The following is a 25,831-nucleotide window of genomic DNA, read 5'->3' as shown; positions in this document are numbered from 1 at the left end:
TGAGCTTTAATCAGGGATTTTTTTTTTTGGAACATTTCACAGTTGGATTGGAGTGAACAGCTTGAAAGACCACTAGTGGTTTACAAATTGCATCTTTTGATTTCCATAGATGTAAAAAGTGAGTGCCCTTTCAAATGTATAATTTTTGGGGGCTTGGTTAAGAAGTTGAGAGTGGTTTCCAATGGGGTAGCAAAGTGGTATCCAAGACAGTGCATTGTTTAACATGTACCAAGTTAAAAGGCAGGAGTTTTTGAGTTACAAAAAGCTGAATAGGGTAACAAGTATAATGAGTTTAGAAAAATGTTGAAACAAGCCCACTAATAATAAGAATAAGTATGAGCAATAACAATAGTTGGACTTACTAATTCTACAGCAGTCTCACAGTCATTTGACAACTGTGGGCCTTTTGCAAAACATGCAACTAAAAAAGGTCTGGGTTAAAGAACAATAACCAAAGTCAGAGCCAAAATAGGTAAGAATGTTTAACAATTGTAACAGCCCTTTAATCCGTGGTGGTCGATCATGTTTTTGTATGTACTCCGCTAAGCTTCTCCAAAAGTTTTATACCCGGAATAGCCAAAATGGCTTTGTTTACAAACATTCTGATCTCTCTGAGCATAAATGTACTGCAAGTAAAATGGGTAAATGTTACATCTTAGCAATTAGGTCTAGAAGAGTAATAGAGGCACCCCATTAAAAAGTGAGTTGGAGATCACAGTCACGTGAACACAAGCACAGGACGCAGCTTGACACACCAGATCGTGTTTATTTCCTCCGTTCATGTTTAGGTAACATTGATGGACTCGGTCTGCTGCTGACACTGTCAGAGGACTCCGGTTCCACACAAGCATGTGCAACAACAATTGTCTGTGTTCAATATCAAATAGTGACATTTAACCCAAAATATGCAATGTTAAGAAGTGAGAAATCATGTTAGCATCTGACTCTCTATAAGCTCTCTACAATTTTTGTAACACGTTTTTCCTCACAATCTTCCCTTAATGAGAAAGGTGTTTGTCCTCCTGTAGGTCATATAGACTAAAGAATACTGGCTGCTATGGTAAACAAAGTGCCAAATCAAAAGCAGCCTGACTGAAATTGTTGAACAGTCTTCCACAAGTTTCAGCAAATAGTATTTCCCTTTTAATACAACACATTAGCGCAGCCAATTGGAAGTGAAAATATATACTATACATAATCGAGGCTTATAGCTCTTTAATGTCGGGAAGCCAATGACCCTCATGGCTGTCCATAGATTTCTCACTTCAAAGAACCACTTTAAATACAGTACATCTCAATATTCGAGTAAGGCAGTCAAATTAAATATATAAACTAGTGTTTATTCTGTTTCTGTTGTACCTTCTTGATAAATATGCCTATAATCTAATCATTAATATATATGTCAGTCTGCATATACTGTACTATTAGTTCACTTAAAATGTGTTTTGCGCCACACAAAGTAGGCTACTACAACCACAAGACATACAGTAACTCTCCCATACATTCTATTCATCACAATGGACAGAAGCACATATCAAAATAACGTTCACTGAAATGCTAAAACCATCAGTTCTTTCTCTAAAAGTATTTTTTTCCTGCATAAAAATCTCATCCACAGCCTTCATAGAAGGTGAAAGATACCAAACCACAAGTTACTCTGCAATGATTTCTTTGAGACACACTAATAGTAAATCATACTCAAGGCATGCAGTGAAATTTGGCAGTTTGAGTGAAACATATTATATAAGGCAGGGGTAAGCAACTACCTATTTTTATTTCTAATGATTTTTTTTCAGAGTGGATAGTCTGGGGGCCGGAAATTGATTCGTAATTTAAAAATGATAACTTCATATAATAATATATGCCGTTTATCTGACGCTTTTATCCAAAGCGACTTACATTCCAGTGAGTGCATACATTTCAGTATATATGGTCCCAGCAGGAATCAAACCCACAACCTAAGCGTTGTTAGCGCCATGCTCTACCAACTGAGCCACAGAGGACCACCATAACTTAACTACAGTATAGGCCGAGCCACATCTTTTACATAATTCTTCAATATGAACAACCTGGGGGGGGGGGCACATTAAATCAGCTCGAGGGTCAGATTTTGCCCATGGGCCGCCAGCAGCTGACCCCTGCTATAAGGACACCAATACGCAGGCTGTAATGCTTTTGTCATCTACCATTGAAACTGATGAGGCTCACTTGTAAACACACTATACACTGTATAGCTTAGACCACACTTATCATAACGGTAACATCAGAGTTACTAATATACTTCTCTATATTTATAGTAATAATATACTATAGCACATGGACTCCATGGATGGCACCACAACGTGGGAGTGGACACCTACAGCAGCGATGTGGAAGAGGTCTGCGCAAACAGTACCGCAAGCGCCTTGTTTAATCAAGACAATTCACCATGAAATGCTCCGTCAGTCTCTGACAGAGGCATACAATATTAATATAACATCACGTTGAACAGCAACATTCCTCATTTTTGTTTTCATTTCGCAAGATAACACAAGCTGAGTCGTATTGTCTTCTCGATTTTTGGTTTTCTTACTAGACACCTAGCATCTGCTACAAAACAGTCGTACAGAATAGAAATGACATTGAACAGTATACTTCACCGAATGGTCCCTTGCAAGTAGCTGAGGGGGACACTTTCCATAGTGGTCAGTGGAAAACCTCCAAGTAATCAAACCCCCTTTTTTTAATGAAACGATCACGTGTCCACCATTTTGATTAAGTGATGCTACTATCGTTACCGCCAACCTCACAGACTTCCTCCTCACACTCACTCCGGCTAACCCCCAGACCGAACACCGCCGAGCCGTGGCCCAGCACGGCGCCCTGAGAGTTGACCCCTAAGAGCGCCCCAGCACCGGCCATCGTTGGACAAGACGCGACATTGCTGCTGGTGCTGGAATGATGTGGAGACGAGATCGAGATCCCACTCCTGCCACCAACGCTGCCTTGGCCGGCCTCGCTGGTCGAGAGGTGCAGGTGAGGGAGGTGCGTTGGGGAGATGACATCAGCGCCGTCTGACCCTCCCCCGCCATCGCTACTGCTGCCCCGGCTGGCGACCCCGCCGCGCCTCTCGCAGTGGGAGCGGTGTCTCATGAAGCTGTCCCTCCACATGAACTTCTTCCCGCAGCCGTGGCAGTCGTAAGGCTTGAGCCCCGTGTGGGTCTTCATGTGCTCCGTGAGGTGGTGCTTCATCTTGAACTTTTTGGCGCAGACTGGGCAGTGGAAGGGCCTCAGGTCCAGGTGCATGTTAATATGCCGGTCACGCATGCTCTTGTGAGTGAACGTCTTGCCGCAGTGGCACATGAACACCTTCCCCGAGCTCCCGGCGGCGCCCCCCCCCTCTGTGCTGTCCAAGCCGCCACCCAAGCCCCCCCCCTGGGCCGACAGATGGACTGCTCCGTGTTCCAGGGTTGGGCCTTTGAACGATGGGCCGATGATGCCACCTCCCATCCCTACGGGGGGAGAGGGGTCTAGAGGCGCTTGGCTGTACAGGAGGATCTGGTTCCCTTGCATGTCCAAGGGGAAGAGCTGGGCGCGAGCAGCAGCAGATTGGACCTGGCCCAGCAAGGCTGAGACGGCTCTGCCTCCACTGTGGCCAGAACTGTTCTCGTGGAGGTGCTGGGGGGCTGTCTGGTCCATTAAACCACTGTCAAACTTGAGGTAGTCTTCAGATGACTGGCAGTAATCCACCTGTTGGGAAAAGTCATTATGTTTAATAGGATAAAAACAAAACCTTTTTTATTTTATTTTTATTATCATGCACAAGAATGCACTTATCATTATAATTATGTTTTCCTGATCAGCCTTTAAAACCACAATCAGTATTTTGTGAAGTGTTTTTTTATATGTTAATGTATAGATACACCCATTGATTCTTGAATAATATTACTTATAGGTGCCTCATGAGCTTAATACAACTGTCTTACCTACTGTCATAACAAACAAACAAAACACTGTATAGCTTTAAAACATGTTTAAAACAAATGTTAATGTCACAGACTGTCGGCCCTTTCATGCAGAGTCCTGTCCGTGACTTTGAGAGTGGTATCATCTTCATTGGTGGGGCTGACAATGTGTTGTTGAATTACGGATTGTGGCTTTAAAATAGCATGTTGTCGCTTATAGACAGACAAATACATTTTGCGTGAACGGTTTAACAACCTGTGTCTCCAGTTCGGTCTCAGCTCTGCCGCTCAGCTCTCTGGACAGAGTCCTGACGTTGGATATGTTGAATGTCCGTTCCCGCTCCCTCAGTATCTCCAGTTCCCTCTCCTCCTCGTCCTCACCCCCTTCCTCTCCAGACACCACGATCAGGTCATCGTCCTGGGCTCTCTCCGTCTTCACCACCACCCACTGCTTCCGTGGCATGATGCTGGGCTGGCTGTAGGTGGGGCGCTTCTGGAGAGGCGAGGTGTCCCCGTCCTGATAGGACGAAACCCCGAAGCTGTCGCTGTCTCCGACCTCCTGATCGGAAACAGAGATGGTCTTCTTCCTTCGGCCACTCCCCTTCTCTCTCTTCCTGGAGTACAGGAGCTCCTCTTCCTCTTCCTCGATCAAGAAGGCCTCTTCTCCCCCAGAGGGGGTGCAGTAGCTGGGGGTGGAATTCACACCCCCGTCCCCCGCCGCTCCAGTGACTGCCACTCCTCCGAAGCCGGTTTCCCTGGGGCTGAAGTAGGTGCTGCTGGGGGACTGGCTCTCGCTCAGGGACGGGCAACTGGGGGGCTGAGGGGCGTGCTGGGTGTCACTCCCCCCGGCTTGAGTACCTCCAGCCCCTAGAGCACCACCACCACTGCCCCCACCCCCACCTCCACCGCATCTCGAGTTTCCCTGCCCGCCCCCGACGATCCCCTGCTGGGCTTCGCTCCCCGCTCCTCGTCCCTCTTTGAGGAGCTCCGTGCACTTGTCCACGATGTGCCACATCTGCAGGACGCTGCCCACGGTGAGGTAGTTGACGATGTCTTCGCGGAGCATGCGCAGCTGGCCGGTGTAGGCGCAGCTCAGGACGCTCTCGAAGGCCAGGGGGTCCATGACGGCGGGGATGGAGACGGTGGACATGTTCTTTAAGAGCACCTGGAGGGTTGATAACAGGGTTCATAATGATAGTGGTGGTCAGTGTGTGGTAAATTTCTATAGCAAATAAAGAGAGAACATTCCACATAGGACAGGACAAAGAAGCCAAAAGTGAGTTATGAAAACCAATTATAAATGTTCCATAAGAAAACAGGTTGATGTAGAAAGGGAGTAAAACCAAGAGATAACCAGATGTTGATTTATGAATGGAATGATGTAAAGAGATTCTTAGAAGTTGCATGAAAGGATGAGAGCCTAGAGGAAACAGATAACTAGAGCATAAAAAAAAAACAGGAAATGGTAATAAGGAGTACAGGGGGTGATGTAATATTAACCAATTATAAACAATCCATATAAGACAGGACAAAGAGGCCAAAAGTGAGTTATGGAAACCAAATACACATCTTCCATGAGAAAACAGGATAAGGGATACAGGAAGTGACGATTTGTGGAGACACTGATAACAGTGCGGTCGGTATGTGAAAGGAGGTCCATCCAAGCACTAGAACCACAGTATTAATCGGTACCAAGGATGATGTAATATTCTTGTGATAATTACGATGAGCTCACCACCAATATTGTAGCAACCCTAGAACTATCTTTAGAAATGGGAGGGGAAACCAGGCCGTGACAAGGTATAGGAACCGGGTGAATGATATTGGTGGGGAACAGCCAGGAAGTGTAAATGATTTGCATGAGGGATGGAACCTAAATTTGAAATATATAAACATGATGTATTCGCGAACCACCTCGGCTTTTGTTACTTGTAATAAAAGTCTCTGAATAAACCATCAGCTCTAGTCTTTGGCATTTTATTTCAAAGTATTTTAACTAAGAATTCCACCACAAGTGACTGTGCCATTTCACTCACAGAACCTTAGCATTGGCGATTTGTGTCTTACTTCAGTTATTGATTTTGTATTTTTGCAATAGTTGCCTGGCTCGACATCTACAGTGCATGTGCTTTAGCTGACCTCTGTGACTGTTGACAAGAACAGAGCACACACACCTGGAGCCTGGCTAGTGCAATACAAAAACAAATATTGACCGAAACAACCCCCAATTGTCTGATTGCCAACCAGATGTTAAGATGTAGCCCATCTCTTCTGGCATTACGACTGCCAATGGGCCCTGGTGGCCATTGATTACTTATGGTGACTGTTGGATAGATGATTCACTTACTTAAACAAAAGAAATCGGACTCAATCAACACAAACTTGACACCATCACTCATTCCATGCTATCAACTTTCATCCCATTCCATGCCTTACAATGAACCTGTCCTCTGATTTCTACCTCCGCCAGCCTCCCCTGCTATAAATACCACATCTGGTTGGCAATCAGACAACTGGGAGGGGGGGGGGGGATACTGTGGTGGAATTCCACCACATTAAAATACTTTGAAATAAAATGCCAAAGACTAGAGCTGATGGTTTATCCAGAGACTTTTATTCACAATAATAAAAGCCGTTCACATTTACAAAGGCGACCCCGTTGTTCTTTCAGCTCGCCATTTTATACTTTCAAATTTAGGTTACCTCCCTCATATGCAAATCATTTATAACCACCAATATCATTCGGCTCCTATACCTCGTCACGGCCTGGTTTCCCCTCCCATTTCTAAAGACAGTTCTCGCGTTACTTCATATTGGTGATGAGCTCATTGTGTTTATTACTGTGATTCTAGTGCCTGGCACGGTTGACCTTATCTTCACCTACCAATTGCCGTGTTTATTAGGGTTTTAATAAATCTCTCACTCCCTCTCTCCCTTACCCTGTTTTTCTCACAGAATAAGTGTGTCTGGTTTCCATGATCTGCTCTCAGCTTGTTTGTCCTGTCCTCTTGGAATGTTCACAACTGGTTAAATTTATATCCTCCTCACTCTTTATTTACCATATTCTGCTTTCTCACGCCCTGGTCATCTGCTTTCTTCAAAGTTTGCTCCCTCCTTGTAACCTTTAAAAACCTCTTCACTACTCTCCCCTCACAAATCAACCACTGGCCATCCTGTCTTAATGCTCTCTCTACCTTTCCTTTGTGGAATTAGGAATCTTTATTTTCTATAGAAATTTACCATAATACCATTGCTGTCCTAGACACGAGCAAGTCGGCTAAATGCTCGATAGTCACAGACTCCGGCTGACAGGTCACCTGTGCCGGGCTCACCTGTGGCTCAGTTGGTAGAGCATCGTGTTAACAACGCTAAGGTTGTGGGTTTGATTACCGCTGGGACCATATATACTGAAATGTATGCACTCACTGCAATGTAAGTCGCGCGCGCGCACACACACACACACACACACACACACACACACACACACACACACACACACACACACAGACACACACAAGCTAAAGAGCATATATATATATATATATATATATATATTATTATATATCACCTGGTCATGAAAGTAGGGTGAGGATGCAGCCAGGACGCAGCGGTGGGCCTTGAACTCCTGACCCTGCACCTGGATGGAGAGGTCACACAGCCGGCCCTCCTCACGCTGTCGGTTCAGGCTGTCTAACACAGAGGTCTGGGCGCCGGGGAAGCACACCTGGACCACCGAGTCAGAGGTCACACCGTAGCCGCCGCCGACGATACTGCTGCTGCTACAGCTTTGCTTCAGGGACAGAGACTGCATCTAGGCTTTTGGAGAGATAGGAAAAGAAGGTCAGCAATGAGTCATCAACTTTTATTAACCATAAGATGTATTTTGGAGTCAGAAATAACAGAATGTTGACTTGTGTTCGTTGGTCGCCAGTCCGCTCCTTCATGTCCATAAGCGTCTGAAGTCGTACTGGGGAATAAATGTGTTGTTTCTTCAGTGTTTTTATTCCAATTCTTCAATCAATATTTTTCAATATAAGTAATGTTTTGGCTTATACAGTTGTATAGATATGAACGGCCAAAACTCAACTTCATTGGAAGCTCTTCAAATCAACAAATGATGCTTTTAAATGTGCATTCATGGTGATGGCTAAAGCCTTATCCGACGGGATTAGTTTTACAAGAGGAAGCAAGGTACAGTTGTCAGAGATTGTATATTTAACAACTTTAAAAGGGACAATCTGGGATTCAAACAACAACAACAAAGCTGTCACCCCGCCACTTTTTTGGTAAACAGATGAAGGATGGTACGGATGTTACCACTCTTCATTTCATAGACTGACCTATGGAAACAAGGACTGACCATCGATGAGATCAAAATGACAGTTTTAATGTTTTGAAGCTATACAGTCTTTGTTTACAATTACATTGTTTACAAACAATGGAGTAAAACAAGTTTATAATATAGAGTCTGATGGGGTAAGACAGTTGAACTAAGATCATCAGGCATTTAGAAGTTATATTCTTCAAGAATCAATGGCTATATATCATTATTTAAAAAGAGCCATCAATCCCAGACTGCTACTTTAAAGTCCTGCACACATATTTCATGTCTGACATGATTGTGTCAAGTGTCCGTGAAGATACTATTTGTTCTAAACTTTATGCAGATGCTTACTGAATTCACATAATTTCGACTTTCTCCGACCTGACAATCATTTGTCCTATTCCAAATTGAGACAACATCACAAATGCATGACACCTCCAACTACAAGGTTTTGGTCAATTCTGGATGAAAAAAAAACCCCACATGAATGATGGGGTTTGGGTTACAACTATAATCCAATGCGAAGGAAAGCAAATAAACATAATAGCAAAACTACAACGGCCACTAAATAACTGCAGGTATAAGTAATTGCAGTAATGAAATAAACAATCCATGCATAAGGTTGGTAGCTACAGTAGCACTAGCAACTAATACTAGCAACAGTCTGCAGCCTCCTTTAGTCAATAATCACATGTCGAACACGACGGTGTTTAGAGGTTCCCTATTGCATTGGTACAAGCATCTACTGAACCTCATAAATTAGCGTCAGCTAGCAAGAGGAATAAAAAGACGCTAAACAGGCTTAGTAGTGTAATTGACCATAGCAGTACTAGCGTTATGCTGCTGCTAAGCTACTGAGACCAGACGTACCGTTTTGAGATGCACACGTCTAGAAACAATATGATGGATCCAAACTATCCCGTCTACCCGCCCTCCAGTTACATCATTTTAGCATGATCTGCAGACACCCCGGGATGCCAGACAAGACTAGACTTCTTCGGTCGACGAAAAGTAGCAGCGTTGTTTGGACTAACTGGCATAGCAACCTAGGAGCTATGGTACAGCTTCCTGCCCATGCCCATCATGAAACAGACTGACCATAAGTAGCCAACAATTTTTAGTTTGTGATTATTATGATTATTATTTTTATTTTTTTAAATCTATTTTCAATACATTACATGACATACAAGATCCATCCGGTTCTTCATCTGTGAGACCAAAGAGCACAGCAGCCAATTATTGTATAATAAATTGTATAATTGAGACGCTGCTTCCATTGGACTTCGTCCGGGCCACTTAAAGGGATAGTTCACTTTTTTTACACCTTATTGACTATAATGTGTAAAAGGGATAGTTCACTTTTCTTACACCTCATTGACTATAGGGTGTATTAAACTAAGTAAACTATCACTGTAAGTCGGATGGTTCATTTTCCAGAAAATAGTCCATGGGCTGTAGAAACTGTAATCCATGGTTCAGAGCTGTTTAAATAGCCACTACTAACTTCAGCTTACTTTAGCCGAGGCTAACTAAAACACAATGGGAGTGAAATTGCAGGGCCAAATCAACTCGAATGAACTTTCTGACTTGGTTGGTAGTTACTTTTAGGTAATTTGGCCACAAATATTGAACTTTGTCTAATTGCAATCACTTGACACAGCTTATCATAAACACATAATTATCTACTAGTTGTCATTATAATTTTCATCATTCATCAAGTACAAGACTTCATTGACCAGAAATATTTTGTTTTGTTAATGTGACCACTTTTCTATCTTGACCCAATGAAACCAAGATGTGGGGCTTTTAGCCCTTTGGGGGTAATGTTGGTAAGGGCTAATATCAGAGTGCATTGTGGTCTACAAGCAGACTAGGTTCAGACTAGAGGCCAAGGAAAGTGAATGATTAATGCACAACAAATAGTCCTCCAAGGGACTTTTGTAAATAAACAGCTCGACAACAACCACATATTCTTCATAATATCATACAATCAATTTGATTTCTAACTAACGTGATATATATTAAGTTGCTTCAACCTTCCGTTGAGGAGAAAAGTGAGTTTGAATGAATGGAGCGCACATGCCTATTAGTAGACAGTAAAACAGCACCAAGAATGTGTTTATATTCAGACTGCACGTAAGGAATGGCCAAGGAATGTAACCAGAGGGTCGCTAGTCAACAGCGACTTCCACTAGCGGTTGGCGTTACCCGATGCTCTATGGGAAATGCTAACAGTGCCGTCTCTTTCCTGCTTACTCTCTTTGCTTGAACCACAGAGATAAGAGGAGCCAGAGGATTCACTCTGCATCCATTTCCGTCCGCAGTCTGTGGAAAAAGGACTGGGACGGATTTTCAATGCTGGGAGACAACAGACACATTGTCCTTATTGTTTTGAGCTAGGTGTGTAAAAAAGTGTCTTACAGAGTGTAGCCCGCCAATATGCAAAGAAATGACTTTATTTAAGGAGAGTGACTGCTACACACATGCGCAGTCTGCCGATATCCTCTGCACTCTTGAATAATTGCCGATACACATGAATAAAAACATTTATCAGACAATTTAAAATACCTTCCCACACTTCGTCGTCCAGCTACTTTCCGTTGCTATAGTTTCCAGGGTGGACAACGGCTACCATCAAAGATTTGATATAAACAGAAGATTGGTTGAGTGGCTCGAAATCCAATACCAGCCATATTTCTTTTACATATAGGTCATAAGGCCCTAGACATTACACACACGTTAAGCTAAAACCAATAAGAACAAGGTGCAGACATGAGTGAAAAACACTCACACTCACAGCCAGCCAATTGTTTTCCAGCATTGAACAAAAACGGCCCAGTCCTTATTTTTTCCACAGACAGCGGAGGGAAGTGGAGGCAGAGTGAGCCCTCTGGCTTCTCCTCTCTCCTCTGGAGCTGAACCAACTCTTTACTTGACCTCATCCACCGGAAGTGTGGTGCGGAGGAATCGGGCAGACCCACAACAGGGGAAAAGGAAAAAAAAACGAGGGAAATAATCAGCAAATTTGAGGGTTCGGGCGGATTTGGACTGAGTTTCCGAACTTTTCCAACCCGAGGGACCCTGGGGTTGAGAGGGAATCGATGCACCGGTAATTAACATCGAGTTTTACTCAATTGTTAATTATTTTTGTGTGTTAGAGCAACTCAAACGAGCTGCTTCTCCCCACTGTCTCGACAGCCGGAAGTCTGCATGGATCTGCGTCTCGCATCGGCGGCGTTTTTTTTTTTTTTTTTTATCTATTCGTTTTTTTTTTCTCTTTTTTTTTTATTCTCAGAGAGCCGAAAGAGGGGAGGGATGGACGGGTTGGCACGGTGCTGTTATTGTTCTGAAGCGGAAGTTAATTTGTTTACAGACTTCAAATATAGGCCGCACAGGAGCAAGCTGAAGCTAGCGAACAAAAGCTGACATTAATGGAGTTAGCTACGCTAACTTCTGCTCTGGATCGAACTCGCCAGCTCATATTTCTCTGATGTGTTGTTGATAAATGCGAACTATGATGACAATTGACTAGTTTTGCCAGGGGCAGAGGTTGGTAGAGTTAACCACCATTGCTATAAACGGTACCTCGTCATTTAGCTTGGTGACTGGCTCAAGAGATATGTGTAGCTATGGCATATTGAAATATGTCTGTGAAACATCCCAATCCGAACGCAGCTAGACCTAGGCAAGCTATACGCATGTAATACCATTTCAGCAATGTAACGTTTCCCTTTCTAAAGAGCTGTCTCTAAAGAATGCACAAGCTCAATAGTCAAAACAATATTTGCATGTGACAGCGAAGGTTATTCGATGCATGTGCAGGTGAAACTCCAGACATTTCCCTCGATGTACATTTCAGAGGTCACAAGTCTTCTTCGTTACACACTACAACGCTGTGCACTGCTCTACAGTCATATGCATGCGTTTGTTTGTGTGTGAACGGCTGTGCATGACCGTTATCATCTTGACCTGCATACTCCAACCTCTTGTCTGCAGCCACCGACACTCACAAAAGGTGGATACTTTTAAGTTAACTCTACACACACTTGAATAAACGCATGCAAATGAAGGAAATGACCGCTGCACTTGTACAGACGTTGTCCGTGTTTATTTCGCTCTTTCTTGTGCTCAACTCGCTGGTGAGACAGTTGGTCAGGCCAAGAGCTTGACGTCAGTTGAGGAGGGCATGGGCATCTCATTTCAGCTGACGGCGAAGAACGAATCTTTATGAGAATGTTGCTTTTCAATTACAGAGATAATGGAAGATTCCCATTTCAACTCATCATACTTCTGGTCTCCTGTTCCCACAGTTCAAGGACAGGTAGAAACTTTATTATTGGACTATTTTGAAATACACATGGGTGTTTCGCAGACACAGTTTGTGTTAGCACTAACAAGTAATAAGCTGAGCTTGCCACCTTAGGTGAGGATGGCTAGAACCTCATACACTATTCATGAGACAGTGGAGGCTGGCGGAGGTAGAAATCGGATCCGATTTCTACCTCCGCCAGCCTCCCCTGTCATGTACATAACAGTCTGTAACACAACGAGCCTCCCCAAATGATCACTCCTGTCACTCCTCTTCCTGCTCTTTCCAACACCACTCTCCTCTCTTCCTTTCTGCCTCTCACCCGCTCTCTCTCACCCATTGTTTCCTCTCTTCCACCCCTCTCCTCGCCCGTCAACCTTGACCCCTGACCCCTATAGATTGAGAACGCCATGTTCCTCAACAAGATGAAGGAGCAGTTGGGTCCGGAGAAGGGTTCTCCAACGTTCCCCCACTCCTCCTCCTCTCATTACCCCACTGCCGTGCTCACCGTTCCAGGCTCTGTGGCCATGGACGTCGGGGCCGGAGGGCGGGTGCCCAAGCAGGAGGGAGGGGGTGGTGGCGGTCCCTTGGGCGCTGTCGGGCATTTGCACCAGCCTCACACCTCTCAGAACATCACTGTGGTGCCGGTATCATCCACTGGTATCATGACAGCGGGTGAGAGGACATGCAGCCTGCTGTTAACCAGGGGAGGCTGGGGGAGGTAGAAATCGGAGGACGGGGCTCATTGTAATGCATGGACCGGAATGAGGAATGGTATGTTTGATGTATGTTTGAAGCCGTTGTAGGATTTGAGGAATGGTATGTTTGGTACCGTTCCTGATTCCGTTCCATCCATTACAATGAGCCCCTGTCCTTTGGTTTCTACCTCCACCAGCCTCCCCTGGTGTCAACTTGTGTGTCTTTCTTCTGTGGTGTGGTTCCACCTGTGTGTGTGTGTGTGTGTGTGTGTGTGTGTGTGTGTGTGTGTGTGTGTGTGTGTCTCTCTCTCTCTCTCTCTCCCCCGTCCTCTGTTTCTGTCCTCTTCAATCCTGGAGTCCTTTACCTGTGCCGTCTGTCACAATTCTGACACAGTGTGTCATTGTGTGTGTGTGTGTGTGTATTTGTATGTAATGTGTCATTGTATGTGTGTGATGCGGGTGTGTTTGTATGTAATGTGTCATTGTATGTGTGTGTGTGTGTGTGTATTTATATTTGTATGTAATGTGTCATTGTATGTGTGTGTGTGTGTATTTATATTTGTATGTAATGTGTCATTGTGTGTAATGTATGCTGTCGTTCTCCCGGGATGGGACGGGACGGGGGGTCTGTGGTGCAGTCAGGTGACCGTTTCTCTCTCTCCCTCAGCGGGGCTTGTGATAACCACTCCCCAGGGCACCCTGGTCTCCCAACCCGCCTCCACACAGCCCTTCGTATCCGGACCCCAGTCCACCACCATGATAGTGTCCGCCCTGCACCCCACCAACACAGGTAACAGCTCAACTACCGCCCCGTTTTCTCAAACGCCCGATTATCTCGCCCTGTACTTTGATAGCTTGTGTGCCTGAGCAGCTTGGCTTATCACAGAGCAGAGCAAAAACCGGCTTACTTCAGTTCAGACACACACGTATCCAGACACACACACACACACACACACACACACACACACACACATATGGGCATCACACTGACAGCAGCCTCTGACCCATGACCCCTGACCTCCGCCCTCTGCGGTGTGAGAGAGAGAGGGAGCGAGCGAGCGAGCGAGGTAGCACAGATGTGTTGAGTGTGTTCTCTTCTCTCGGTTTCTGTCAGAGACCAACCAGCCCTCCTCTCTCTACTTCTACAGCCACAGTGAGTACCCACCAGGGGAGGCTGGTGGAGGTAGAAATCGGAGGACGGGGCTCATGGTAATGCATGGAACGGAATAAGCAATGGTTTGATACCATTCCTCATTTTGTTCCGAGCGTTACCATGAGCCCCGTCCTCCGATTTCCACCTCCACCAGCCTCCCTTGGTACCCACCCATCCCCCCCCCTCCCCCTTCACCCCTCACCACCTGCCATCCTTCCCTCCTACCGCCTAACGCAGCCCTGCCTCGCGGCTGCTCTCGTGGGTATGGTGCATGCTTCAGAACTGATGTTTAAATCCTGGCTTGTTGTGGACCATCGTAAGGTTCTTGTTAAGGTCACTTTCCTCCGGGCTGTTACATGTAGGCCCAGAGAAATAGAATGAGTATATGACCATGGCAATTTGGCTCGTACACCAAAAGATGGCCGACATGGAATGTTGATTTTTAAATAGGCGTGTCTGTTCTACTAATTCTGTATCTATGGTTACGCCGGTCACGGACTCCTTGTTGTTCTGTCCTACAACGGCTTCAAAGGTAATGTCCACTGATGCAACTACAGGGTTGTTCTGTTGGAGGATTGGACCATTTTTTTCCTGAGGAGTTTTTGAAGAATAATCAGACATTTTCGAGCAGCTTGGTTTAATAACTCCCTTCGTATTTAACAAGGAGTCTTTGAAACAGAAATGAATAGCATGCAATCCATAGCTTGTCTGAGGCAAGCCACTTGTGGCCAACTGATGATGGAGATATATGTCCATTATTAACTCACCAACTGCCAAAGAGTTCCGGAACACTCACCACCTAGAGTGCCAAGTGTTCTATGTGGTGTTTACCTAGCAACAACACTTTGATTGGCTACAAGTGAAGCATCATCATTTATGCATTTTTGGTGAATAAAATCACCTGTGGCACTTTAGATTGTTTGCAATTTGGGCGACTTTATTCACCCTCGGCACTGATGGACTGAGTTAAAGGTCCAGTATGTAGATTTGAGCTTTAAAATAGTGCTGAATAGGCATGATAAAGCGGTAGAGATCGAGGAATGAGATCACATGATTAGTATGCAGGGCGATGTTTTGGTCCAAACAAAGCTCTTTCTAAATCTGGCATCGTAGTCGAGCGCTGGCCTCGACGTACCTATTTTACATTTGGTTTGTTTACAATTGCCGTTTTTAGAAAACGTAGCATCATGTATGTTTTCACATTTTCAGTGTCGCCAGAGGGGGCAGCAATGTGCAAAAACTACATGCTTCACCTTTAATCAAGCCCCTAAGGTTCAAGGTGCTCTAGTGAGATGAAGATGTTATGGAGCTGGTTTGTCTACTCGCATAGTTGAAGCCACAACAGTTGTGTGGGACTGGGTGGAGAGCATTATGGGATATGTAGTATGATTTCTGGTGGGGGTTTTTTTAATTTATTTTTTAACGGGAGCCGTCTCTATCTTTCCCTCTCTCCCCTCTTTCTCTTTCACCCCCCTTTTTCTCAATAATCCCTCTTCTAGATAAGAAAGAGGATATTGCCATCCCCCCTGCCATCGCCATGCCAACCCCTGGGAAGCGCGGCAGGAAGAAGAAGGCGATGATGCCGAGGGTGGGCGCCATGTTGCCGCCAGGAAGTGATGCGTTGATCCTGGCACACCTGGCTGGCGGGGGACAGGTAACTTTGACTGACCAGTAAATCTTGGGACAGGTAACTTTGACTGACCAGTAAATCTTGGGGACAGGTAACTTTGACTGACCAGTAAATCTTGGGGACAGGTAACTTTGACTGACCAGTGAATCTTGGGACAGGTAACTTTAACTGACCAGTAAATCTTGGGGACAGGTAACTTTGACTGACCAGTGAATCTTGGGGACAGGTAACTTTGACTGACCAGTGAATCTTGGGACAGGTAACTTTGACATAAAACAGAATCTTGTTTATTCATTTCGCTAAAACGCTGAATTCACTGAGGAACATCGTAATGCTTTCACTTTCGCTTTCGTTTTGAACAACGATGTCGCTGGCCATCAGAGATAGTTCCTCTGTCATTACTGAATGTCGGTCGTCCTGTGTTTGATATTGTTTCAGCACCACACCACCGACCCCTATGATCTGTCGAATGACGAGGACGATCATGCCAACAAAGATGGGACCAAATCGTACAGGTAGGAGAGCATTTCACCCCATTACAAATGTGTTTTTATGACATGTAATCGTAACATCATTGTAACCATTAGGTGTTATATGTTGTCTTAAACATGGCACGTCACTCAGTTTCCTCTCTTCTCTCTCTCTCACTCTCTCTTCTCTCTCTCTCTCATCTCTCTCCCTCCCTCCCCCTCTCTCTCTCCCTCCCTCCCTCTCCCTCCCTCCCTCCCTTTCATCTCTCTCCCCCCTCTCCCTCCGTCTCTCTGTCTCTTCTCCCTCTCTCACTCTCTTTCTCTCTCTCTCTCTTCTCTCTCTCTCTCTCTTCCCCTCCCGCTCCCCCCCTCTCTCTGTCTCTCTCTCTCTCCCCCTCCCCCTCCCCTCTCTCTCCTCCCCCCCCCCCTCTCCCTCTCTTCCCTCCAGGTGCCGGATGTGTGCCGTGACATTCTTCAGCAAGTCGGACATGCAGATCCACGCCAAGTCTCACACGGAGGCGAAGCCCCACAAGTGCCCTCACTGCTCCAAGTCCTTCGCCAACTCCAGCTACCTGGCCCAGCACATCCGCATCCACAGCGGGGCCAAGCCCTACACCTGCTCCTACTGCCAGAAAACATTCAGACAGCTCAGCCACTTACAGCAGCATACACGGTACTACTGCCCTCTACTGGCGCGTGTGTGTATTACAAAGGGAGGCTGGTGGAGGTAGGAATCGGAGGACGGGGGGGGGGGGGGGGGGGGGTGTAATCCATTCCATGTATTACAATGAGCCCCGACCTCCGATTTTTCTACTTCCACCGGCCTCCTCGTGGTGTGTGAGACTGAGTGTGTGAGTGTCTGGTTTGAGGTTTAGGTTGATGTCTCTTTAATAGGTGTGTGAGAGCAACAGTCACAGACAATCACACAGAAATAAAGGAGGAGATGAATGACCAGTTACAGTGATAATGGTGTCCCACGTCTCGCCACAGTCAGATTTGTATTGGATTCGGTAAATTTTTAGTGCAACAGATTCTTAGGGCCTCATTTTGATGATGGGTGACGTAATTTCTGCCAATTCTTATAGTAGTGTTTATTAATTCAAAATCTATGTGCCATGACAGAGGAGCGATATTTTACAGGGGGTCCAGAATTTGTGACACCGCTGGTCTTTTTGTGCCGTCAAAATGTCACCCCTAAAACGTTGACACCTCATGTTCACAGAGATTTAGATGTTGTTGTTTTTTTTTTACAAAATATCTCTCGTCTACTCTGATGAAGTGTGGTTGTCTTGTCCCTGTTTCTGTTGGTTGCCTGTAATGTCTGTACCCCTCTGTATGTTTTGACGTCCATCTTTTCTTTCTCGCTGTTAATGTCTCCTCCTCATCCTTCTTCTCTCTCATTCTCTACCTCCCTCTCACCCTGTCGCCCTGACACCCTGTCACCCTGTCACCCTGTCACCCTGTCACCCTGTCGCCCTGACACCCTGACACCCTGTCACCCTGACACCCTGACACCCTGTCACCCTGACACCCTGACACCCTGTCGCCCTGTCACCCTGACACCCTGTCGCCCTGACACCCTGACACCCTGACACCCTCTCACCCTGTCGCCCTGACACCCTGTCACCCTGACACCCTGACACCCTGTCGCCCTGTCACCCTGTCACCCTGACACCCTGACACCCTGTCACCCTGACACCCTGTCACCCTGTCACCCTGTCACCCTGACGCCCTGTCACCCTCTCACCTTGTCGCCCTGTCGCCCTGACACCCTGTCGCCCTGACACCCTGTCACCCTGTCACCTTGTCACCCTGACACCCTGTCCCAGACCACCCTGTCACCCTGTCACAGACCTGCATTCAATCACTCATACTGACCATCACTCAAACTGACCATCACTCAAACTGACCATCACTCATACAGTCACATTGGCAATGACTTAATCACTTTGAGTAAAATACACATCAAACGTTTCCTCTTTCTGCAATCATTTCCTCCTTTCTTCATGCACCTCCTCCACACTCTACCTGTGGACCATGTACCTCGCTCAACCGATTCTTCTGTTCACCTGCCTGTGTTTCATGGTTTCCCCTACCATCCTTTCCGTTCAGTTACCATGTTGAGTGCAGGGGAGGCTGGTGGAGGTAGAAATCGGAGAACGATTCTGCCTCTCCTGGTTGAGTGCTCTTTTGTCCGTATCTCCCTCCCTCCCTCCCTCTCTCCCTCCCATGCCCTGCAGACTGTTTTGGTGTTGGCCGTTGGTTTCAAGAGAAAAACACACACTTCACACAAATCCCTTCTCATTAGACGACTGCAGAATAACCACACACCATCTCTATCACACTGTAGGCAGAGAGAGAGAGACACAGAGAGAGAGAGAGAGAGAGAGAGAAAGAGAAAGAGAGGGGAAAGGGTGACTGTGCCAGTTGTATGTTTCCATTCTGTGTTCCCCAACTTGAAAAAAAAAAAAAAAAGCGCACAATTTCAATTAGAAAATTGATTTAGGTGATTTGATTTTTTTTTTACTATGGTTTGATGATATCTGGATCGTCAACTTGATTTGATATATAAATCTCTCTCTCTCTCTCTCTCTCTCTCTCTCTCTCTCTCTCTTTCTCTCTCCACCCCCCTCCCCTCCCTGGTTAGAAACCACACTGAAGGCAAGCCCCACAAGTGCCCTCACTGCTCCAAGTCCTTCGCCAACTCCAGCTACCTGGCCCAGCACATCCGCATCCACAGCGGGGCCAAGCCCTACACCTGCTCCTACTGCCAGAAAACATTCAGACAGCTCAGCCACTTACAGCAGCACCACAGGTAACATTCAGACACTTAAAGCAGCACCACAGGTAACATTCAGACAGGTAACATTCAGACACTTAAAGCAGCACCACAGGTAACATTCAGACACTTAAAGCAGCACCACAGGTAACATTCAGACAAGTAACATTCAGACACTTACAGCAGCATCACAGGTAACAGGCACCCTGGCCAGTCACAACATCACAGCCTCCACTCCTCTCCTCCCTCCACAACACACCTTTCTCCACTCCACTCTCCACTCCTTTCTCCTCTCCTCTCCTCCACTCCTTCCACTCCTCTCCTCTCCTCCACTCTCCTCTACACCTCTTCCACACTCTTGTCATATCTTCTGCCACAGAAGATAAAGATGATCATATTTTCTGCCACAAAAGTAATGGTTTTCTAGAGGCTGCTGGGAGTTGTAGTTCACAGACGCTGTGTTTCACATTGATAGGATCCACACTGGGGACCGACCGTACAAGTGTGTTCACCCCGGCTGTGAGAAAGCCTTCACACAGCTGTCCAACCTCCAGGTACGACAACTCCTCCTCCATCTTAACTCAGCCTCCATGGTGCACAGCAGGAGAGGCTGGCGGAGGTAGGAATCGGAGGACGACATGGAACGGAATGAGGAATTGTATCAAACACGATGTGAAGAAGACCACGTTGTGTTTGATACCGTTCCTCATTCCGTTCCATGCATTACGATGAGCCCATCCTCCGGTTTCTACCTCCCCCAGCCTCCCCTGGTGTAGAATCATGTTGATGTATTTGGTCTTGCAGAACAAAGGTTGTGAATCCTTTCAGCACCATCTACATCAGTAGAGGTACATACAGACGCTGGCTCCATATGTCACTGGGAGTCTCAAATATAGATAGATAGATAGATAGATACTTTATTAATCTCCGTGGGGGAAATTTTTTCTTTTCTTTTTTTCTTTATATGTTTTTTAGGGCATCTGTGCTTTATTGGGATAGAGACAATAGAGATTGACAGGAAGGACAGGAGAGAGAGGAACCAGGAACCTTGCGAAGATGTGGTATGCGCACTAGTGTGCTACGCCACTAAGCGCCCCCCAGAATACAAATATTTGTCAGAAACATCTGATACAGTTTTGACCCCAAATCAGATGGGCGACACGGTCAATAACGATGATGTCACTAACGCTCTGTGTCTCCTTCCTTGCTAGTCCCACCGCCGCCAGCACAACAAAGACAAGCCCTACAAGTGTCACAACTGTAACCGCGGTTACACGGACGCGGCCAGCCTGGAGGTGCACCTGTCCAGCCACACGGTGAAACACGCCAAGCTCTACTCCTGCGGCCTGTGCAACCGCGCGTACACCTCGGTACGTCTGTCCGTCGCCCCGAAGCCCCTCCCCCCTGCCTGGTGACACAGCCCCACCCCTTAACTCATTCAGTGCCGAGGGGGAATAAAGTCGCCCACATTGTCAACATTCTAGAGTGCCCAGGGTGGCTTTATTCACCAGAAATGCATCAATGACGATGCTTCATTTTGTAGCCAATCAGAGTGTTGTTGCTAGGTAAACACCACATAGAACACTTGGCGCTCTTGGTGGTGAGTGTTCCGGAACTGTTTGGCAGTTAGTGAGTTAATAATGAGCCCCAAAGTTGTAGGAGGGGCCTGTTGCATGAGAATCATTGGCTGCATCAGTGGGGGAGGGGCTAGAGAATTGTGGGCATGGAAACTAATCCTGTATACTAATTTGTATTTCTAAGTATTAATTTGTTTCTTTCAGGAACCGCAGTGTTAATTTGTATTTCTTTCAGTAACTGCAGTGTTAATTTATATCTCTTTCAGTAAGTGCAGTGTTAATTTGCGGACTGCTTGGTAAGGTCACTGTAAGTTGGTTGGTAGTGTCAACAGTTAAACAGCCAGTAGATGATTGTTTTGGTCTGTAGTGTTGACTGTACTGCAGTGGAGGCTGGTGGAATGGAAACAGGCGTGTTTGATACCATTCCTTACTCCATTCCATGCATTACAATGAGTCCGTCCTCCGATTTCTACCTCCACCAGCCTCCCCTACTGTACTGGTAGGCGTCAGTTCTGTGGTTGAATACAGTTCCTTGTGACTGCTGTAGTTTGTGTGTTAATGTGTAAATATTAATGTTCTACACAGTGTTTCTCCCCAGTTACTTCCATACTGGGTGTGCACCAGGGGAGGCTGGCGGAGGTAGAAAAATCGGAGGATGGGCTCCACGTCAGGGATGGGATGGAATGAGGAATGCGTGTTTGATACCATTCCTCATTTCATTCCATGCATTACAAGGAGCCCGTCCTCCAATTTTTCTACCTCCACCAGCCTCCCCAGCCAACCTGTTCCCCTCACTGCATCCTGAGTGTTCACTGCTCTCTCCACCTTCTCTCAACCCTCCCCTCTTCTTCCCCCCCTCTCCTCCCCCTCGCCCCTCCCCCCCTCCCCTCTCCCCCCCTTTCCCCTTCCCCCTCCCTTCTCCTCCCCCCCTCCCCTCTCCTTCCCCCTCTCCTCTCCTTCCCCCTCTCCCCTCTCATTCCCCCTCTCCTCTCCTTCCCCCTTCCCTCTCCCCCCCCCCTCTCCTCCCCCCCCCCCTCCCTCCCCTCACCTCCCCCCTTCCGACTCCCCCCTCCCCCAGGAGACCTACCTGATGAAACACATGCGGAAGCACAACCCAGACCCCCTCACTGTGGCGGCCGCAGTAGCTGCCCAGCAGGCCCAGGGCCAGACCCCCGGGGGCGGGGGCCGGGGCAGGGGGCGCGGGAGAGGAGGAGGAGGAGGGCCTGGAGGGGTGGGCCACAATCAGAACCAGAACCAGCAGCCCAACCCCAGCACTCCCGGCAGCTACCAGCAGGGGGAGCCCTGTCCCTTCGACCTGCATCAGTACAAGATGGTGTCGTCCGGGGAGATCCAGTACAAACCCGTGAGCGTGGCAGACCTGTCCTCCCACAAGGACCTCTGCCTCACCGTCTCCACCTCTGCCATCCAGGTGGAGCACATGAACTCATAGAGGGGTGCTGGGAGGAGGAGGAGGAGGAGGAGGAAGGGGGGGGATGGACAGAATCTGAGGAGAGGAGAGAGCACTTAGTAAAAACGACACTGCCTTTGGGTGCCGGAGAGGTGGCCATTTGGAGGCTTTAAAGATGAAAGACCCAGTGAACGACTAAGGAGAGGAGAGAAGTGAAGAAGGCCAGAGAGGAAGAGGAGGATGACAGGAGCGTTGGCTTCTAGAGATGAACGGTTGAAAGAATGCACTAAATAAGACGTTGTAGAAAAGGGAAATCAGATAAGAGGGTCCGAACGAAGGCACTCGATGGATCTGGTAATCCCCCCCCCCCTCTCCAGTTTCTCATCATATGTACGTTGTTGTTGTATATCATATGTATGTTATTTTTCTATCTGAAGAGGAATGTGTGAATGAAATATGTGTGACGGGAAAGCGAAAAAATAAGTTTATGATCGAGGGACGTGAGTGAGAAGACATCTTCGAGCGAGCACATTTTGTATTTAAGAATGATGGTTTTCTATACGGTATCTATAGGGTATCTATACGGTATCCATACGGTATCCATACGGTATCTATATGGTATCTATACGGTATCTATATGGTATCCATACGGTATCTATATGGTATCTATACGGTATCCATACGGTATCTATGGTATCCATACGGTATCTATACGGTATCCATATCCATACGGTATCTATACGGTATCCATATCCATACGGTATCTATGGTATCTATGGTATCTATATGGTATCCATACGGTATCTATACGGTATCTATGGTATCTACGGTATCTATACGGTATCCATACGGTATCTATATGGTATCTATACGGTATCTACGGTATCTATATGGTATCTATACGGTATCTACGGTATCTATATGGTATCTATACGGTATCTACGGTATCCATACGGTATCTAAGGTATCCTCAAAGTCATTCTTGCAAAGCAACACTGAGGAACAGCCAGGGACGGGTGGAAGGAAGACGGTTGTGCTCGCTGTGAAATGGCTGTCAGGTACTGTTAATGAGTTGTTTTAAAAAAAAAATATACAACTTTCATACAGACTATTACTACCTTCAATATTATTATTATTGTATGCAACTATCAATGTTAGCCTCATTATTATTGATTACAATAACTGTCAATATTATCCTGTTCATAGATATTGACGACACTTGTTCTTTTTAAAAAAGGGAAGGATGGTCCTCTCTGCCTCTGTAAAGCAAAACAGATATCTAAAGTATGAAAAGAAAACAAAATAGCTTTTTAAATACTGAGTCGTTGACATGTATTTCTACCCCCATCCAATCACAAGAACTCCTCCGTTCTGCTCTCCCTGTTGGTGGAGCAGGCTTGTGATTGGTTGGTTCTCGTGCTTATTCTCCTCGTAGTTATCAGTCCTCAATATTGTTATTAATGTTATTACTCCTGTTCTAATGCAGTTATTACCTACCCTTACGCTGCACTGGCTGTATATGCACAGTTCACATGTTCATCTCAAGATGAGTGCTCTCCTGGTAAAGGACAATAAAGTAATACAAGTTGTCCCAAGACGACAACCTTGCTGGTCCTCCTTTTACGGTGTCGGGTCAGTACGCGCTCCCTTGTCAGATAGTGTTCCCCAATCTGGCAGAAAGTTTGTTTTTAAGAATCTCAATCTCATGAAAAACTATTGTAAAATAACAATAATGTTATGACACTTGGTCCTCCGAAGCAGTTTCATGATGACTAATTACGGTTATTGATGATGCCGTGAATAGTAATGTTCAGTTACTCATCTGTTGTAGTTATTATTAATTACTAATTCTGCCATGATTATCAATCACATCATACTCCTGTTCATCACATTTTTTGTAAATATTATAACGGTGATAGTGATATTCCAATGGCTCTGTCTGCCAAGGGAACACACACCTGACACGCCACCGGCACGATGCGGGTAGCGTTGCGTGGCCGACGTTGTGTGTGCTGCTGATGTTGTTCAATCAGAGCCAAAACAGTTTATTCCTCAGGTTGAATGTGCATAAAGCCATTAGCTGCCGAGTAAAAATGTGTGGAACAATTACAAAATGTCAGAACATAACTGCAAAGAGATCGTTTTCACCATATTTTCTGCCCCGTTATGGAACTTTATTTGTCATTTCTGTATCGGCCGATATGGCCGAGAAATATCAGATATTAATATCAAAATGTTGATTATATACATATTGGCGCTTGAAATGACTGTTTGGCCTGCACCTGCGATAGAGACACAATTTCACTGTTGTCTGTCCCCTAAGCTGGCCACAGGACCCCTCAGGCTGTGCTTGGCTCTGTGACAATGCTTTTCCCACACACGCACTCCAGGGGAGGCAGAAATCGGAGGACGGGCTCATTTTAATGCATGGTACAATGAGCCCGTCCTCCGATTTCTACCTCCACTAGCCTCCCCTGATGCAAAACGCTCGCACAAAAGAAGACAAAAACAGGTTGCAGTTTTGGATTTTAAAAAAGAAAGTGTATTTCATGTAATTAAGAGTGTACATGTGCCTACAAAATACAAATGTCTAATATTCTTCATGCCCTCAGTGCACAACCACAGCAATGACAAAACAACAAGAGGCATATTCCCATTTTGTCAAATCCACAAAAACAAAAAAACTACAGCACACTGAATTCTAATTAAGAAAATAACAAGAACATAAATTAAATAACATTTGACATATGGATACAATCTACCATCTGCAGTGGAGGCGGGCGGAGGTAGAAACACGCGTTTGATACCATTCATTACAATGAGCCCGATGATCCCTTCCTCCGATTTCTACCTCCACCAGCCTCTCCTGCTCCCATGGCATGATTTGTTCCATTGTAGTGTAAACCAGGTGCCATCTCTAAAGCTCTGTGTGCTTTTCATTGTACTAAACTAAACATCCCATTTATGAATAATTATGAAATAATAACTGGTATAAATCATTGATAGAACAATGGATAGTAATCCAACAGGTAGGATCCTTGGCAAAGTGAGGTTACAAACACAGGTACAGTGTACTAGTAATACAGGGGTATTAGTACTCATGACTTGATTACATTTGTCATTTAATTAACCGGAAGGTAAGACAAATGTGTAAACGGGTTTACATTGCTGATTTTGGAAATGTTCTTCTCTTTGACAAACATGAAAATGATTCAAGCTTTGTTGAACAGAAATGAAACCTAAACCATTTCAGTAAAAACAGTTACAATAATTACACTTGTTAAAAATGGAGACAACCTTTACTGGGGTACAGAGGTACAGAAAACATCCTTTATGAAAATGAAAATACCCATTTGTTGACCCTTTGGTCGTATTTGAAACCTCTGGTTCAGTCCCTACCTGGCTATTGACCCATTACCACTTTCACATGCCTTATACGCTCCATATCTAAAATTGCACACTTGAATATAATGCCAACTAGTTACATCACATGCATGATCTTGTGTTTCATAACATTAAAAATAATCCTTAGCCCAGGG

At 45.7% G+C, this 25,831-nt stretch overlaps 2 protein-coding genes across 7 annotated transcripts; one reads left to right on the top strand and one right to left on the bottom strand.

Annotated features, from left to right (window-relative positions):
- Nucleotides 1–794: 794 nt before the first annotated feature.
- On the bottom strand, nucleotides 795–7,798 carry zbtb22b (zinc finger and BTB domain containing 22b). Its single transcript, XM_083681152.1, has 3 exons — nucleotides 7,513–7,798; nucleotides 4,201–5,109; nucleotides 795–3,729 (listed from the first exon to the last, which is right to left on the bottom strand). The coding sequence occupies exons 1-3, from the start codon at nucleotides 7,753–7,755 to the stop codon at nucleotides 2,755–2,757; spliced, it is 2,127 nt and encodes a 708-aa protein (XP_083537278.1). The 5' UTR covers nucleotides 7,756–7,798; the 3' UTR covers nucleotides 795–2,754.
- A 3,463-nt stretch (nucleotides 7,799–11,261) lies between these two features.
- On the top strand, nucleotides 11,262–24,547 carry LOC310811739 (zinc finger protein 362-like). 6 transcript variants are annotated; one of them, XM_083680012.1, is made up of 12 exons: nucleotides 11,284–11,377; nucleotides 12,522–12,589; nucleotides 12,976–13,252; nucleotides 13,943–14,065; nucleotides 14,390–14,428; nucleotides 15,928–16,082; nucleotides 16,497–16,573; nucleotides 16,977–17,201; nucleotides 19,176–19,343; nucleotides 19,783–19,861; nucleotides 20,519–20,677; nucleotides 21,963–24,546. In XM_083680012.1, the coding sequence occupies exons 2-12, from the start codon at nucleotides 12,527–12,529 to the stop codon at nucleotides 22,332–22,334; spliced, it is 1,737 nt and encodes a 578-aa protein (XP_083536138.1). In that variant the 5' UTR covers nucleotides 11,284–11,377; nucleotides 12,522–12,526; the 3' UTR covers nucleotides 22,335–24,546. The 6 variants fall into 6 exon arrangements, with proteins under 6 accessions (XP_083536142.1, XP_083536138.1, XP_083536139.1 ...); XM_083680013.1 differs by lacking the exon at nucleotides 11,284–11,377 and adding an exon at nucleotides 11,632–11,817; XM_083680011.1 differs by lacking the exon at nucleotides 11,284–11,377 and adding an exon at nucleotides 11,632–12,283.
- The last annotated feature ends 1,284 nt before the right edge of the window (nucleotides 24,548–25,831 follow it).

The sequence above is a fragment of the Argentina silus genome (genome assembly GCF_951799395.1).
Source record: "Argentina silus genome assembly, chromosome: 11".
Classification (NCBI taxonomy): Eukaryota; Metazoa; Chordata; class Actinopteri; order Argentiniformes; family Argentinidae; genus Argentina; species Argentina silus.
This window is presented reverse-complemented; position numbering and strand designations above follow the sequence as displayed.